General features: G+C 44.5%; 1 protein-coding gene across 1 annotated transcript in view; it reads left to right on the top strand.

Moving 5' to 3' along the window:
• Positions 1-16,026, top strand: part of tenm4 (teneurin transmembrane protein 4) — a 196,874-nt gene that overhangs the window by 76,997 nt on the left and 103,851 nt on the right. The window contains exons 7-9 of the mRNA XM_056283755.1: positions 3,999-4,163; positions 12,857-13,071; positions 14,177-14,387. Of these exons, the coding sequence (XP_056139730.1) occupies positions 3,999-4,163; positions 12,857-13,071; positions 14,177-14,387 (591 nt within the window). The remainder of the gene's footprint in view (positions 1-3,998; positions 4,164-12,856; positions 13,072-14,176; positions 14,388-16,026) is intronic.

Here is a 16,026-nt window from a genome sequence, read left to right as displayed (position 1 = left end):
TATTCACTGTTTTTTTTTTTTTTTTTTTCCTGCCAAAATTTTGGGTCAATTTTGGGGTCATTCCAAATTTGAAATATGTTAAATGTATTTATTTCAGCTCTTAAGGTGTATTTCTTGATAGCACGATAGGGCCTATATATAGGCATCCCTCTTTGCAGCGTGCGGTGACTGATTATCAAGCTGTGCTGTTTGAGAACCGATCCAGAGCTGTACAGGTAGCTCAGCAATTGAAAAATGGTTCAGCGCTCTTGATATACTGACCTGTGTGCTTACCAAAAATGTGCTTTCTCATTGCTTTTATCTCTCTGGGAAAAAAAAAGAAGAAATCAGCTTATCTTGACTGTGGGAACGCAAAGAAATGCAGCTTGATGCATCATGCAGCCACCCAAAACATATACATCACGGAGCGCAAAAGATGATGTTCATTTCTATAGCTGACACAGTACGAGTGAAAGTCTAAAGTACTTTTGAAATCCCGAAGTGGATATCCTGTCAGATTTGCATCATGAATTTATAGCTCTTTGGACTGCTTTTTGTTTTTGCAGAAGCGCCACGGTGCTGGTAGACAGTTTGCGAGACAGTTTGGCAGTAAAAGCTGTTTGCTTTGACTGCTCAGAATTTGTATTAGCGTACAAATTAAAGGTCGTTGAGATGCTAGATTTAAAAGAAAAGGTGTTTTACATCAGAGAATGACAGTTAAAGAGAGGCGTAAAAGAAATTGTGTGAAAAATGAGCAACTGGATTCCATCCCATTCCACACTTATTCACTGGGGTGTCTTAAAAAAAAAGATTAATTAGCCATATGGTTACTAATGTGCTCAGCCCGCTCACTAACACAAGACTTGAGGGTACATTTTTCACACCGATGCATACTGTATTTCAGTCTTGCTAATTTTTGGAAAATGCTTCGTGATGGCTCCTCTTCTGTAGTTATTTCGCTGTTCTCTTAAGGTTGAATCAGTGAGGGGGGGGCTGTATTCGTTTTAGCTTTTCTTGAAACGCTCACTCCTTGGAAAGTGCTTCAGTGAGTTCACAGGATAGAGACGCAGCAAGGCTGGCAGATCATCCAAAGCAATGGCTGCAGCACTCCGCAGACTGGCCAAGGAGTCCTCTGCTGCAGTACTTCTGTTCCCTAATTGGCACATTATGACCCAAGCTCCTGCCAAGAGATAAGTGAAAGGAGGGCACAACATGTGATCAGGACAAAAAGGGCAGCGCTACGAAGTGCGGTACTCTTGACAGGTCGGTGGCATCGCTGCTCTTCGACGTCAGCGGTGCTCTCATTAGAAGTACCTTGTTACACTCCGGCAACACATCTTCTTTTTTTTTTTTGAGCCAATTCAAGCTGCCTTCTCAGTGGTATAGCACATTGTCGTCTCAAAGTTTGGGAAGCTAGCAAAACTAATTTCAGGAGGCTCTTCACTGGCCCAGGTCCAACACTCTGCATATCATAGATACCAAGGAGGCGCTGGTGTAAATCTTTGGTGGGTGGGGATGGGGGGCTGCTCATTTTCCATCAGAAGCCTTGGGGACGGTTGGGATGAAGGATGGAGTCCACAGAGAAGTGATTACTTGGACGCTTGGAATGACACTCTGCCTTGTGGCTTTGATGCGATTGTTCTGCCAGCAACACACACTGACACTCTCTCAGTTTCTCCAGTCAGTGAAGGGCCACAAATCAGAGGAAATGGCTATCATGGAACCTAGGAAATGACAAACTGATACCCTGCCCTCTCTCTCTCTCTCTCTCTCTTTACTGGTCGAGTCCGCTTTTGGCAGTTAATTCTAAAGCCAAAGAAAGGACAGGGTGTAGATGGGCGACTTTCTCGTTTTGAATTTAAATTGTCTAATACGGTGTTTTTCATTGCAGTTGATCTATTTTTGCAACTATACTGCTGTGCACTCATCTGATCCTCTAATGCTGGTATACTGTATATGGTTGTACTCATCGGGTTGGCATCATGAAAGGACATTTTAAATGTTTCGCAATGTGTAGATCAAATATTTGTAAAGGTCTTATAATCACGGGCCAGCTATTCAAGAGACTGAAGCTGAGGACCTCATTAGGGCGTTGCTCGCTATTTGTCCATAATTAATGGAGGACTTTCCTCTGAGAGAGAGGCAATGCATTCATTCCCTTCGTCACAAACCATTGCTTGGCTTGATCTGAACCCTGTCAGATTCATGCGACGGTTTCAGCCACTTTGAATTTAATAGATGAGCCCGAGCAAGCTCCCGTCACCTCTTATCTAGGGATCACTGTCGGTGTATTTTTGGAGGCAGGAAGAATTGATGTTGCGAGCGGCTCAGTGAAGCAATTTAGGATCTTAATTTTGTCTTTTGATTCATATTAAGAGCTGTATTTGTAGAGGAGATGTGTCAAGGGACGATGTTTGTTAATGGAGTGCTTTAGTACATTGCTGATGGAAGAAGTGAGTTTTAGAGCCCCCGTACCAAACCTCAAATCAGGAGAAATCATTGTTTTCTTTTTTTGTTTTGTTTTTTTGGCTGTTTTTGTTTTTTGTTTTTAATTTTAGTTTCATTACGATTGTGTCATGATAGAATTCTTAGCTCATAAGCCGCACCAACAAACAAATGTTCTTTGTTTTTTAGTGATAAGTGGAGCAGAAAATTAATTTTGCCTCTAATCCTAACACAGGTTTGTCAGAGAATGGGCGGTGAAAGGATTTTTTTGGTCAGTTGATTTAGTTTATGGTCTTATTGAGAGAGGGGGAGGAAAGGAATGACCTTTTTAAGAAAATAACACATCTAGAAGTAGCGGAAATCTAAATCCCTGCTTCAGTTTTTTTAAAACTAACTGGTAATTTCACACTTTATTATAGAATTGTTTGGTTATTTAATTGAGGAGCTTGGAAGAGACCAACAAGCCTGCAACAAAAAGAGCTGTATTGCATCTTCGGCGTTTTCTGCTGACTTTTGACTTGCAAGGTTGCTTTTGCCTTGCTAAGCTCGTCTTGTCCATTCTCTTATTGGTGATCTGTCATGGTCGGCCCCACCCCCTCCGTCCTGCCCTCCACCGCTGTTGTTCCAAAGGACCTTCCTTTGTCAACCTTGTACAATGTTAGTGTGCTTTCTTCATGGTTTTCCACATTCAACCACCTCTGTTATTTCCCTGCTGACCAGGTCCTTTCCTTGTGTTTCCCAGCTTGACTTACAATTAGTAAGGTAATGAGGAGGAGAAAAAAAACCGGTCTCGCTCGAGGGGACAGCCCATGCCTGTGTCGGTATGGTGAGACAGATGTTGTCCCATGGGGTCAGGATCGCATTCAGCTAATGATTTGATTTGCTCAGCACTTTAGAAAACAACGAGACCATTAACCATTAAACCTCTCTGTTCTATTACACGTGGTTTAAAAAAAAATGGATTCCCCCTCCCCCTTTTTCTCCCCAATTGTATCTGGCCAATTACCCCACTCTTCCAAGCCGTCCTGGTCGCTGCTCCACCCCCTCTGCCGATCTGGGGAGGGCTGCAGACTACCACATGCCCCCTCCAATACATGTGGAGTCGCCAGCCTCTTCATTTCACCTGACAGTGAGGAGTTTCACCAGGGGGACATAGCACATGGGAGGATCGCGCTATTCCCCCCAGTCCCCCCCCCCCAAGCAGGTGCCCCGACCGACCAGAGGAGGCGCTACTGCAGCAACCAGGACACATACCCACATCCGGCTTCCCACCCGCAGACACGGTCAATTGTGTCTGTAGGGACGCCTGACCAAGCCGGAGGTAACACGGGGATTCAAACCGGCGATCCCCGTGTTGGTAGGCAATGGAATAGACCGCTGTGCCACCCGGACGCCCTTAAATTCTTTTTACCATCTTCCAGTTGTCAACATAAGAAAAAAGTCAAACTTTCAGACAGCACTGTACCATAGTGTTCCCCCACGCTGTATGGTGAATATTTGAGTCAAAGTGCTTGTGTGACTTATCTTGACATGAAGAGATCTTGAGACTGATTTATGTTTTTGTCCTGTTTCAGCCATGCACCTTTTTGGATTGAATTGGCACCTGCAGCCCATGCAGAGACAGATGTACCAGCTGTCAGAAGACAATGCCAGTGGCCTGCCTTTTCCCACACACATGAGTTTGCCGCCATTGGGCAACACAGGCTTGGAGATACCTGACCGCAGAGGAAAAGATGGCAGTAAGTAAAACGTCACAAGCCGCCTATTAAGTATTTTGATTTTGCGTTTTTTTTTTCCAAAATATAAAATACAGATGCTCAAATGCTGCTGGGTTTTCTTTCAATTTGAACGATGTGGCGATAAGTCAGCCGTTGCTTCTGTTTGGCACACAAAAGCGGAAAAAAAAGAAAAGAAAAAACATTACAAATTAGGGGGGAAAAAAGTTTTTCAAATCTTCAAGTTTAGAAATGACATTTCAGAGCTCAAGGAAGTTCATTATTATTTCGCTATCCAGATTCACATTGTGCTCAGTGGTCTGGTCTCCATGGTATGTGGGGAGATCTGCATTGTAATCCAGTGAAAGTTGCTGTAAGAGGGGAAAGTGTTATTTGTTCCTGAAGGGAGAAAATGGACCGGCTTTAGGGACTGAGTATCCAGGGGCTGGAGGGGGATTAGCCACTTTGTCCCCCTCATAACGGATGTGATCCTTTCATCTCCTAGTCTGGGCTGCCTTTTCTTGGCAGCTGAAGAAAGCATGCGCTCACCCCACGGTACCGACTGTTCCACCCTAAGAAAGTTTGCTCTCCTCTTCTTGAGCAAATGAGCCCAGATGTAACCATGTGATTTTTTTTTCTTTCTCCACACGAAAGATAACAGTATGTGGAAGATCAGGGCATTACCATATAGATGGATCTAAGAGTTGTCTTTTTAATTTGACAGTTGACAGAAAGTGTGTTTAGCTAACAACAACTGAATTTAGACCCTACGTGGTGGCTGTTGTTGAAGGGAAATCAATAGCCACAGCTCTCTAAATAAGTCTCATTCTGCTGTGCTGTCACCAGAAACACTGATGAGCAATCTGATGTTTCACAAAGGTGACTCAAATATGCGCAGTACTTCGAAGTGAACTGCAGTTCTGTCTCGGTCTCGTCTCATCTCATATTTGCCGTGGAAATTTACATCAAAACATGAAGTAGTTTAGTTTGCTTAGTAATAGCCATTTATTTAACCATGAAGCCCATTATTGCTGGCCTTGGCTTATGATTAATTTAAAACGGGCTGATGAGGACACCAGTAATGTGCTGCATAAATAAACACACCACAACATGTGGAACGTGAGCGTGTGTGTTGTACCATTATGTAAAGCCCAGATCTGGGAGGCATGAGAGCATGTCCTGTCTTCTCTGATAAAACCTATTGCCACTGATGGACTTTTGAGGAGACTGCCATCTGCCATGCCACGTGTAACCCAACGCCGAGCCGGCCGCCAAATCCTGGGGGTTCAGTTGTAAGGATGTCTGCTTTAGTAGACATCACTGCTGAAATTGGCCCATCTACATGGGAAAGCAGATGTTGGTATTTCCGCTGAGTCCAATGTAAGGTGTATTATGGAGCATATGGACATTTTTCGGCAGTGGATATGCCAGTACCTGTTGTGCGGATTGGTTTGTAAATCTCTCCAATACCATTATGCTGAAGTGGAAAGCTATTCATACAATTACCGCATTGAAATTAAGTTCAAGGTATTTGTAATCTATTTCATACCTAGCTCTTTTTTATTTTGGGAAAATAATACTGTTTCTTCGCCATACTTCACATATCCTACTTTTTGAACCTGCCATTACCGGCGACTTAAAATGTTTTGCATATACAACAGAGAACCAGGTCCTGGACTTTACCACTTAAATTTGATCACTTTATATGCTTGTGCCAATGTGTGAAGCCATTGGCGGTGGTTAGAAGCCGTCGATGATGTTCACAGAGCATCGCTCATGAGCCTAACTGGAGGTAGAACAGGCTACCATTTTTTTACACAATGTCAGGGTTACTCAAAAGTGTGTGATGTTGTTGGGTTAATTACCAACATTGAGGCGAATTCTACATTGTTTAAAAAATGTACTAAGATCGAGCCTTAAAAGATTTGTCATTGATCTGAGAGTTCAGTTAGCAAACCCTCTGCGGTAGTATTCTTCTTCTGATGATGAATTTACAGCAGACTAGACACACAAAAGGCGTGCTGCTGCCTTCCACAGGTCATTTGTAGAACTCCATTGAATGAGCTAAATCCTTATGTAGAGTCCAGTGCGATGGAGAAAATTGATAACAGTTCTTGTTGTTTCATAATGTTCCATGCTGAGTATCGATCTCAAAGAACGATCTGTAACTCCTTCTGACAGCTCTGCTTGCACGAGGCCTCGCTCTGTGTGGTAATTGGTGCATTCCATAAAAGCATGATTCACAGTTTGAGGCAGTAACATTAATAATCCAATTTCCCGATAACAGCAACCTATGACCCTATGAAGGTTGGGCAAGGAGGCATATTTTTGTAATGTGGCTCTTTTAAAAAAAAATTTGTCAATGTGCCTGCGACCCTGAGAGCAGGATGAGTTTGGATAATGGATAATGGATGGAGGGGTGGATCGTCAATGTGTCCTCATGAGTTGGCCAAGTCTGAATACAGCTGTTATAAAGTAAAGGTTTTTGGCTGTATAAATTCTAAGATTTGCTTGCCTTCCTCTGATTTTTGATTTATATCATTATGAAATGAATACTTTAGGTGGTTTTTTTGGGGGGGAGGGGGGTGCTGTTTGTTAACCGCTTAAAGACATCAATTTGGACTCCGCAAATTTTAACAGAATGATTAATCTAAAAATTATCAAAAGATTAATCAATTGTGAAAATAATTGTTTGTTGCGGCCCTAGTGTACATGTTGTAGTGAATTTGGGGGGCAACCGGGAACCACCGCAGGGATGCGAACGCTGGGCGACTGCACTAACCAGTCAACTAAAGGGTCTGACCTGTTAGCCAAGGGCTAGCTAGTCTAGTTATCCGTGGTTGTTACACTACCCCCCCCCCCTTCGGGAAGCGCGTCCCCACGCTTCAGCATAGCGGCTCCCTCACACCTCTGGGCTCATGCACTTCCGATGGCCTCATGGTCTCACCATCCTACTTCTGAGAACAATGTAGTGGATTCGGGGGGCAGCCGGGAACGGCCGCAGCTGGGACACGAACCCGGGTCGCCCACACCACGGGCGATTACGTTAACTGGTCGACTAAAGGGTCCGACCCATTAGCCAAGGCCTAACAAGTCTATTCATCCATGGTCGTTACACTACCCCACTCCTTCGGGAAGCGCGTTCCCATGCTTCAGCATACTAGCTCCCTCATGCCTCTGGGCGCACGTGCTTCCAATGGCCTCACGGTCTCACCACGAGACCCGGGTTCACGTCCCGGCTGCGGCGGTTCCCGGCTGCCCCCCGAATACGCTACATTTGTATTAGAAGTGGGATGGTGAGACCGTTAGGCCATCTTAAGCGCATGCGCCCAGAGGCGTGAGGGAGCTGGTATGCTGTAGCGCAGGGTCACACTTCCCAAAGGAGAGGGGGTAGTGTAACAACCACGTATGTGTAGACTCGCTAGCCCTTGGCTAACGGGTCAGACCCTTTAGTCGACTAGTTAATGTAGTCGCCCATGGTGCGGGAGACCTGGGTTCGCGTCCCGGCTGCGGAGGTTCCCGGTGGCCCCCTGAATTCAAGGCAAGGCAGTTTTATTTGTATAGCCCAATACCACAAATTACAAATTTGCCTCAGTGGGCTTTACAGCAACACAACATCCTGCCCTTAGATCCTCACATCAGATAAGGAACAACTCCGTAAAATAAAACCTTTAACGGGGAGAAAAAATAGGAAGAAACCTCAGGGAGAGCAACAGAGGAGGGCTGTCTCTCCCAAGACGGACAACGTGCAATGGATGTTGTGTTTACACAATACACAATACAATACACAATACAACATTGAAAGAGGATGACAGAATTATAATGGAATTATAAAATTTATGAAGAATATGATGAGGAAGATGCCAAGCTATTTCCAGACGCCACCAGAACAGCCCAGGACCCAAGCCCTGCGACCAGCATCACCATGTTAATTAAAAAAATTTTTTTTTAAAAAACCCCAGGATAACAAAAATTATATGGATTTATAAGATATATGAAAAGAAAATGTGATGAGGGGAATTCACTACTATATATATATATATATATATATATATATATAGGGAGAGAGAGAGTGTGTGTGTGTGTGTGTGTGTGTGTGTGTGTGTGTGTGTGTGTGTGTGTGTGTGTGTGTCGGCACGGTGGTGCAGTGGTTAGCGCGGTAGCCTCACAGCAAGAAAGTCCTGGGTTCGAGCCCCGGGGTAGTTCAACCTTGGTGGGTCATCCCAGGTCATCCTCTGTGTGGAGTTTGCATGTTCTCCCCCGTGTCTGCGTGGGTTTCCTCCGGAGGCTCCCCCCCCCCCCCTGCACTCTGGGAGGCGCTACAGGAGCCTCAGAGCCCGCACTACCAGGCTCAAAAACAGCTTCTTTCCACAAGCTGTTGCCCACCTGAACCTGGCTACCCACTGAATGTCTGTAGATATGTTTTTACATATTTTGTACTCCAGCTCTTTTTAACTTATTTTTAGCTTTTGATCTTCATGTGTGTATATCTTATACTGTGTTTGCCGTGTTTGTCTGTGTCTGTCTTGCACTGTTTGGTGAAGCCACAGCCCTCATTTCATTTTTAACACGTGCCTGCACATTGTTTTTAATTACAATAAAATTGAATTGAATTGAATTTCCTCCCACAGTCCAAAGACATGTAGGTCAGGTGAATCAACCATACTAAATTGTCCCTAGGTGTGTGTGTGTGTGTGTGTGTGATGGCCTGGCGACCTGTCCAGGGTGTCTCCCCGCCTGCCGTCCAATGACTGCTGGAATAGGCACCAGCATCCCCGCGACCCTGAAAGCAGGATAAGCGGTTAAGATGATGAATGGATGTATGTGTGTGTGTGTGTGTGTTTCCACGTCCGCAGCTATCCTTGCAGACGACTGGACTCATCAGCCTAAAAATGTTGTGCGCAGTTATGACTGTCTTATGAAGAACCTCTCGTTGTTACGGAGATTAAAAACCTTCGAAAAACGTTTGTTCTCGCTATCGCCGCTCCCTCTCTTCATTCACTCTCTATAGGTCGCTCGACCAACGCTGCTTTCCGTTGCTGCCCGCTCTGAGTCAACCGTACGCATGCGCAACTCAAATCTACGGCTGATCGGGACAGCGACATTGGCAAAACATGTATTCGGGTATGGGTCTTGAAAGTAAACGAGAAGTTGATCATGTTTGTTAAGTCTGCAAATCATTCACTGCTGATCTCAGGACTGGAAATCTGGAGGAACATTGGATAAACCAAAAATAATAACCTCTGTCGTTATCTTCCCAGGGTAAGGGTGGGACCAAAATTGTCGCATAGCAAACCTTTTCATTTTGGAAAGTGTACGTTCATATTAGACTTGGTCATATTCATGCAAGGGTCTGCCTAGGAGGCTGCACATCCACAGACTGACAGGCAAAACGTTTTTATTAGGTAGATTTTTTTAGCTTGGAGCAGTGCAAATCAAAAACCTTTCCCCCCATATTTCCCATTCAGTTGACTTGGGTGTGTGCAAGAGTATTATAATGGCAGTTTTTTTCTGTCCGCGTGTGTGTGTGTGTCTGCTGCTAATTTCACATAATACTGGACCTGTCAGCCTAATAATTTCTGTGCACAGCTATGACTGTATGATCAAGGACCTCTTGTGGTTGTGATGATTCAAAACCTTTGAAAAACCTGTTTTATACCGCAGTTGAGTTCCAACTCAGTGTGAGTACCGGAGAAGGGGCGATAGGCCTGGCGGGGAGCTGCACTCTACTGGGTGCACTCTTCTAGTTCAAAAAGTGATCTTTATTTGCTGCAAAAAAATTAATAACAAAGCTGAGTAGAAAGTCTTGCAAGATCATTACATCAAATGCTGCTCATGATTTTCTATTCATACATTTCTAATAACCACCTAGTAATAACCTTGGCAACACTTTCAATGAAGGACGAAATCTTTAGAATCTACAGGAGCGGACCGCAGATCATTATACCGCTCAATTAATAGTACTGCTGAATTCATAAGACTGCTTTAACCCGGTGACGTGAGGTCAGTTGCTGGTTAGGCGGTGGGTATTCACAAATCCAAATTACATCCCTTTGTGCTCTCTAATGTTTTATAACAAGCTCAGGAATCAGGAACAATTTATTTGTCATTTCATCTAATGTACTACGTACACAAAAGAAACAAAATTCCATTTCCTCCAGCCCACAGCAGTGCAACACAACACAACACCACCAAAAACATACTGTAGCCAATTCAGGGGGGCAGCCCCGGTACCGCCACAGCCGGGACGCGAACCCGTATCTCCCACTCCGCAAGCGACAACGTTAACCAGTCAACTAAAGAGTCCGACCCGTTAGTCAAGGACCAACGTGTCTACTTATCCATGCACGTTACAATACAAAAACAGCGAACAAAGTAAAATAAATAAATAGATAGATAGATAGATAGTCAACAACAGTCCACCCAGTGCAACACAGTCCAAAAACTCCACCGTCCAGAGAACGAACGCCAGCCAGGATGACTGTCGGAACCGCCGGTCTGCATGGGCTAGCAGTTAGCTTAGCCTTCCCCGCTTGCGCGTCGCGTCAGACAGCCCTCGGTCTCCCCTCTTCGGGCGCAGCGCCAGGCAGGGCCGTGGTCCCCAGGCCCATCGGATACAGCAGACCAGGCTCCCCCAGCAGATCTAACGCCAGCTCTCCAGCCAGAAACCTTCGACACACCTCCCCCGCACTCCACACGACGACGCAAACGCAGCCGCAGACAAAAACACTGCACAGTCGACGCTAAGCAGGGCCGCCGCCAGACCGCCTCGGTGTTTCCTCTCGGGCAGGGCCGCGGGCTAGCAGTTAGCTTAGCCTGCCATGCTTCCGCGTACGGTCTTTACCTGCCGCCCGGCCTGCATTGCACCCTACCCCAACGCTCATCCCTGCGTGTAGTGGGGTGACATTTGTATAGATTTGTAAAAATGAACAATAAATATCAATGCAAACTTTGTATAGATTTGTAAAAATTAACAATGAAACTTGAATTAAAACATATCTCCAAAATAATTGCATAAAGAGCTGTTAATAGTAAGGATGCGGGATAACGAGTGTGTGCAGCTGATGGGGAAGGCATTTCAGCAATGGTTGTCTGATGCAGGACAGCATTCTATAAAAACGTCAGCATTTAGAGAATAAAATCCAATTAAAAATCATATTCATGTAAACTTGTCCAACACAGCCACACTCCATGAAAAACACGTTTACAGATTACATTAATGCAACACTGCCATGATCATAAAAGCGCAAATCAATGGCTTACCTTGACTTGAAGTCCATTAGCCGGTCTTTCTCCACGAATCTTTCTGTGATGTGACGTGACATGGCGTTGTGACGTGACGACATCGTGACGTGACCTTGATGGCTCTGATTGGCTTGCACTCCCGCATAAGCAGTGCCTTTCCTTGTCCGTTGATTTCGCCTTGAAATATACAACACGCATGCGCAAACTCCGAAATTCACAACATTAAAGGCATCCCTGAAAAAAGCAGGAGCCTACCCTTACCGCTGAAACAGTAGGCGAGCTTGTGCGCTACTCGGCGTTTCGCTCTCAGAAGTTTAAGGACTTAAAAAGGACAAGGACATAAAAATATCATTAAAAATACGTTATAACACAGCTTACTTGTAACTAGAGTGATATTTTGATATGTTATGAATTTGTTGTATGGTTATTTTGATTAAATTATCACCCCTGCGTACCCTGACCACACGTCGTTGCTTTAGACCACTGTAACTGTCTTGCTTTTTAGCACTTTGCCAACACCTCAGCTAGGCCAGACATTTTAATAATAATAATAATAATTACATTTATATAGTGCTTTTCTAGACACCAATAGTGCTTCACATTGAAAGGGCTAACTCACTTCAACCACTACCAATGTGTAGCACCCACATGGGCGATGCATGGCAGCCATTTTGCACTACAACACTCACCACACATCAGCTTGAGGTGGAGAGGGAGGAATCATTGAGCCAGTCGCATGGGGGGATGATTAGGTGGCCAGATGGAGAGAGCCAGGTTAGGAATTTTGCCAGGACCCCCTACTCTTGAGGTAAGTGCCATGGGATCTTTAATGACCACAGTGAGTCAGGGCCTTGGTTTAATGTCTCATCGGAAGGACAGCATCTCCTACAGCACAGTGTCCCCATCACCGCACTGGGGCATTGGGTATTTGTGGTTTTTATTAGGACCAGAGGGAAGACTGTCCCCTACTGGCCCACCAACACCACTTCCAGCAGCAACTCGGTTTTTGCGGGAGGTCTCCCATCCAAACACTAGCCAAGCCCATACCTGCTTAGCTTCCGTTATTTGGCAGAGCCAGGGTACATGTTGGTATTGCTGTCGGGTTTTGACTCCAGGAAATTACTTTTCTAGCTTCGAACCTGAAACCTTTGCCATTTAAAATATTTGCAGTTTGGTATTTGAACTAAAGCAGAAATGTGAATTAACCCCTTTAACCAGATTACGATTCACGATATTTCTACTTTTTCTCAGGTAGAGAATTTGTTTACCAAAACCTTCCACTAGAATAAGGGCCTTGGGGGTTTTGCTAATAGCAATCAGAATGGTCATTATTTTTTAACATTGTTTGTCTGTGGTCGACAATCTGTGATATTGTCATGCTATCATGTTTCAGTAGACTAACTCCCTCAATTCTCCACATGCAGGATTAACGGTGGGATCTTTATGACCCATTTATTTTGTGTGTGATGCAGGTAAATTGGACAGCTTGTTCCCAGATGACGGCTTCATCAACATGGGAGAGATTGACGTGGGTCGCAAGGTGGCCCAGCAGATACCTCCTGGTATCTTCTGGAGGTCCCAGGTCTTCATTGATCATCCCATGTACCTAAAGTTCAATATTTCCCTCAGCAAAGATGCCTTAGTAGGAATCTACGGAAGGAGAGGCCTACCTCCATCTCACACGCAGGTGGGAGATATTTAAAAGTCATTGATGCTTCCTGATTGCCACATTATTGTGTTTTAATTTAGAAAAAAAAAGTTAATTTTCATGATAGAAAAATGTATTTTTGTTTTGTTTATTGCTGCGATTTTCAGCTACAAATCATTTATCTTGCTAAACAAGTGCAGAAATTCTGAATGCCATGCTGCGTGACATGGTTTAGCAAACAAGTCAGGGGTTCAGTTTCTTCCCCATTCTTCTTCTGCCACAGAGAATAAATTGGGATATTGTTTAAAAAAGATGCTCTAACTTTGTCAAAGCGTACCGTGAATATAAATGATTTCATAAATCTCTCCATTGCATTACAAAATCGCTTTCTTTGTTGCTCGTAGGATTTATGGTGATTTTTTTTTTTAAGGTCGTTCCTTTTAGAGGTTCAGCATCATCACTGAGTCACACATAGGATATAGGGTTCAGGGGGCAACAGATTTTTCTTTTCACTAATTCTCCATCATCGGTTTGTGTAGCACAGAATCAGAAACAGCATGTTATTAATCATATGTGTTGATATGGTCTTCCAATTTAGGATTTTTGTTTTAAATGCAATCATGGTTCAGCAAACTGCTCAGAGTGTGGAATTGTGAGTGTACATTTCCCCCATTTTTAGTCCAAAGCAAATAATCCAGAGTGGAGTTTTTTGTGCCCTGACTGATTATGCACAGTGGCAGATGAGCCCAGATTCCCTGCCTTATGTAGATGAAAACGAAAGGCTGTCTCATTGGTATTCATTGAGTCAGTACTGATATGAGGCAAAACGATTCAAAAGTTATTTGGTAGTAAACACTAACTTGTTTTTTTTTTTCCCAACTCCCTCTTTTCACTTTAATAATTTGAATCAAGGCTTTCATATAGGATTTTTTTTGGTCTATAAAAACGATCACAAATCATCCAGCCATGATGTGCCAAGAGATTTAAGTTCTAGATGAGAACTCAAATGATGAGTTATTCATGCAGACCAAATGATGATCTGCTATGAGGAAGCCTGAAAGCTCTCAGTCTCATGTGTCATATTAATGGCCTGGCTGGATTCATCTATCTGTCTGTCTGTCTCTCTTGTTCTGTCTATCTCCAGTTTGACTTTGTTGAGCTGCTGGATGGGCGGAGGCTGCTGGCCCAAGACGTCCACGGTCTAGAAGGGCCCGTAGCTTTGCAGCGGAGCCTGTTGCCCATCACCACCCATGACACAGGCTTTATCCAGTACATGGACTCTGGCATCTGGCACCTGGCTGTCTACAATGATGGGAAGGAAACTGAAACCGTTTCTTTCCTCACTACTGCCATCGGTGAGTGCCCTGGGTGCTACCCGCCTCTGAAACCTATAATATCAAACCATATAATCCCTGTAATGCCAGCAGGTAGCATTTCATATCGACAGTCCAGACTTGAAGCCTGAGTCAGAGATGATTTCTCTTGGCTTTTGCTAGCCAAGGAAAGTGCAGGTTAATCAAGGTGAAGTTGAATATTACAAAATCTGAACATCAGCACTGTCCCGCCTTGCCCCTGAGTACGGCATTGAGAGATCATAATACGCTCATTAGTCTGAGTGGCTTCTGACCGAATTAGGGGTCTGGCCTCTGGGAGCAATTTGCATACAATTCAAAATATGACTGTACCCCTCTTCAAGTGCCATTTTTGATCATGAGTTAGTCTAATTTCCATCTACTTTCAATTCATCACAGTGTGGTACATGATTTTCTTCTTTGAATAGCTGCATGCAGCTCTATTTCAGACAGAGATTCTTTTCGTGGAGGTGATTTCATTTTGAACACCCCCCCTCCTCCTTTTCCCCTTTTGTTCTCCCTAAAGCACCTTTGATTAGCACTGCTGTATCAAGCAAGGTGTGAGAAGGCCCGAGGTGTCCACTTTCACAGTGATGGCAGCTGGGAGCTGTTCTCACATGCTCTTTAATTAAAAGCTCCTGGGCCAGAGTCCATCTGTGACAGGGGGGCTGTGCCAGGCAGCAGATCGATGGGAAGCTGTCCTCAACACCAGTGCAACAAGAACAGGAGACAGTCAAGAGATGTGCCGTGCCCCTCCTCTCCGCCCTTTCCCCCCGCTGTGCAAACAGCAGCTGTAATTCAATACTTAATATATGATATGACATGGGAGAGGACAGCCAGGGCAGCTCTGTTTACTCTTATTTACTTCTTCTGGACCGGGTTTGCGTGAAGGCCTCTTGCGGATGTGTGTTGGAGAAAACAGGGCTGGATGGGAGTATTTGGGAGTGAAGGAAAGGGCATATGCATGCGAGGTGGGGGGAGGGGGCAGGGTTAGTCAGGGCTTCCATTCTGTCTCTGCTCGTTTGGCCTGATCTGCTCAGAGAAGTCCTTTCTAAAATGGGTCGCTGGTTAAGTGCCCTTCAGCAGAAATTGAATCTCGCCAACTGTCTGAATTGAATTGAGCCATGGTGGAATAGAGTTGACCTTCAAATGGTGGAGCTCAGGTATAGAAATATGTGAACAATATTCATTTCAAACGTGTGCACGAAAAGCCCAAACCAGTGTTTCTTCATCGTTTGTTTGGTCTATAGATTGGATGTTTATGAAATTATGTTGATGTTTCGGACAGTCGTGTCAGTAGAGTTAAAATCAAAAGTAATGGCCTCCTTTTCCATCAGTGTATTTAGTGAAAGGTTCTTCCTGTGCATATAGCCATGCTGTTTTTCATCTGGAGTAAGGGATTGTCCCCTTCCCCTATAATCCGGCCTGCTCCTCATTAGTTGGCTTTGACTCAGCGGCAGTGTGAAATATATCCTTCTGCATGTACTGTAGCCCGGCTCTCTGGTGCATGCAGCTATTTGTTCCCGCTGTCTGGTGCCAGACACATGTCATCCCGGACACGGCTTCTACGCACACGCATCGTGTACAGGTGGAGCAGAGCAAAAAGGAAAGTCAGACCCATTGCCACTGTCTTTCTCCATAT

Source organism: Lampris incognitus, chromosome 7, assembly GCF_029633865.1.
Source record: "Lampris incognitus isolate fLamInc1 chromosome 7, fLamInc1.hap2, whole genome shotgun sequence".
In the NCBI taxonomy this organism is placed as follows: Eukaryota; Metazoa; Chordata; class Actinopteri; order Lampriformes; family Lampridae; genus Lampris; species Lampris incognitus.
Note: the sequence above shows the minus strand (reverse complement) of the source record. Positions and strands in the feature narration are given on the sequence as shown.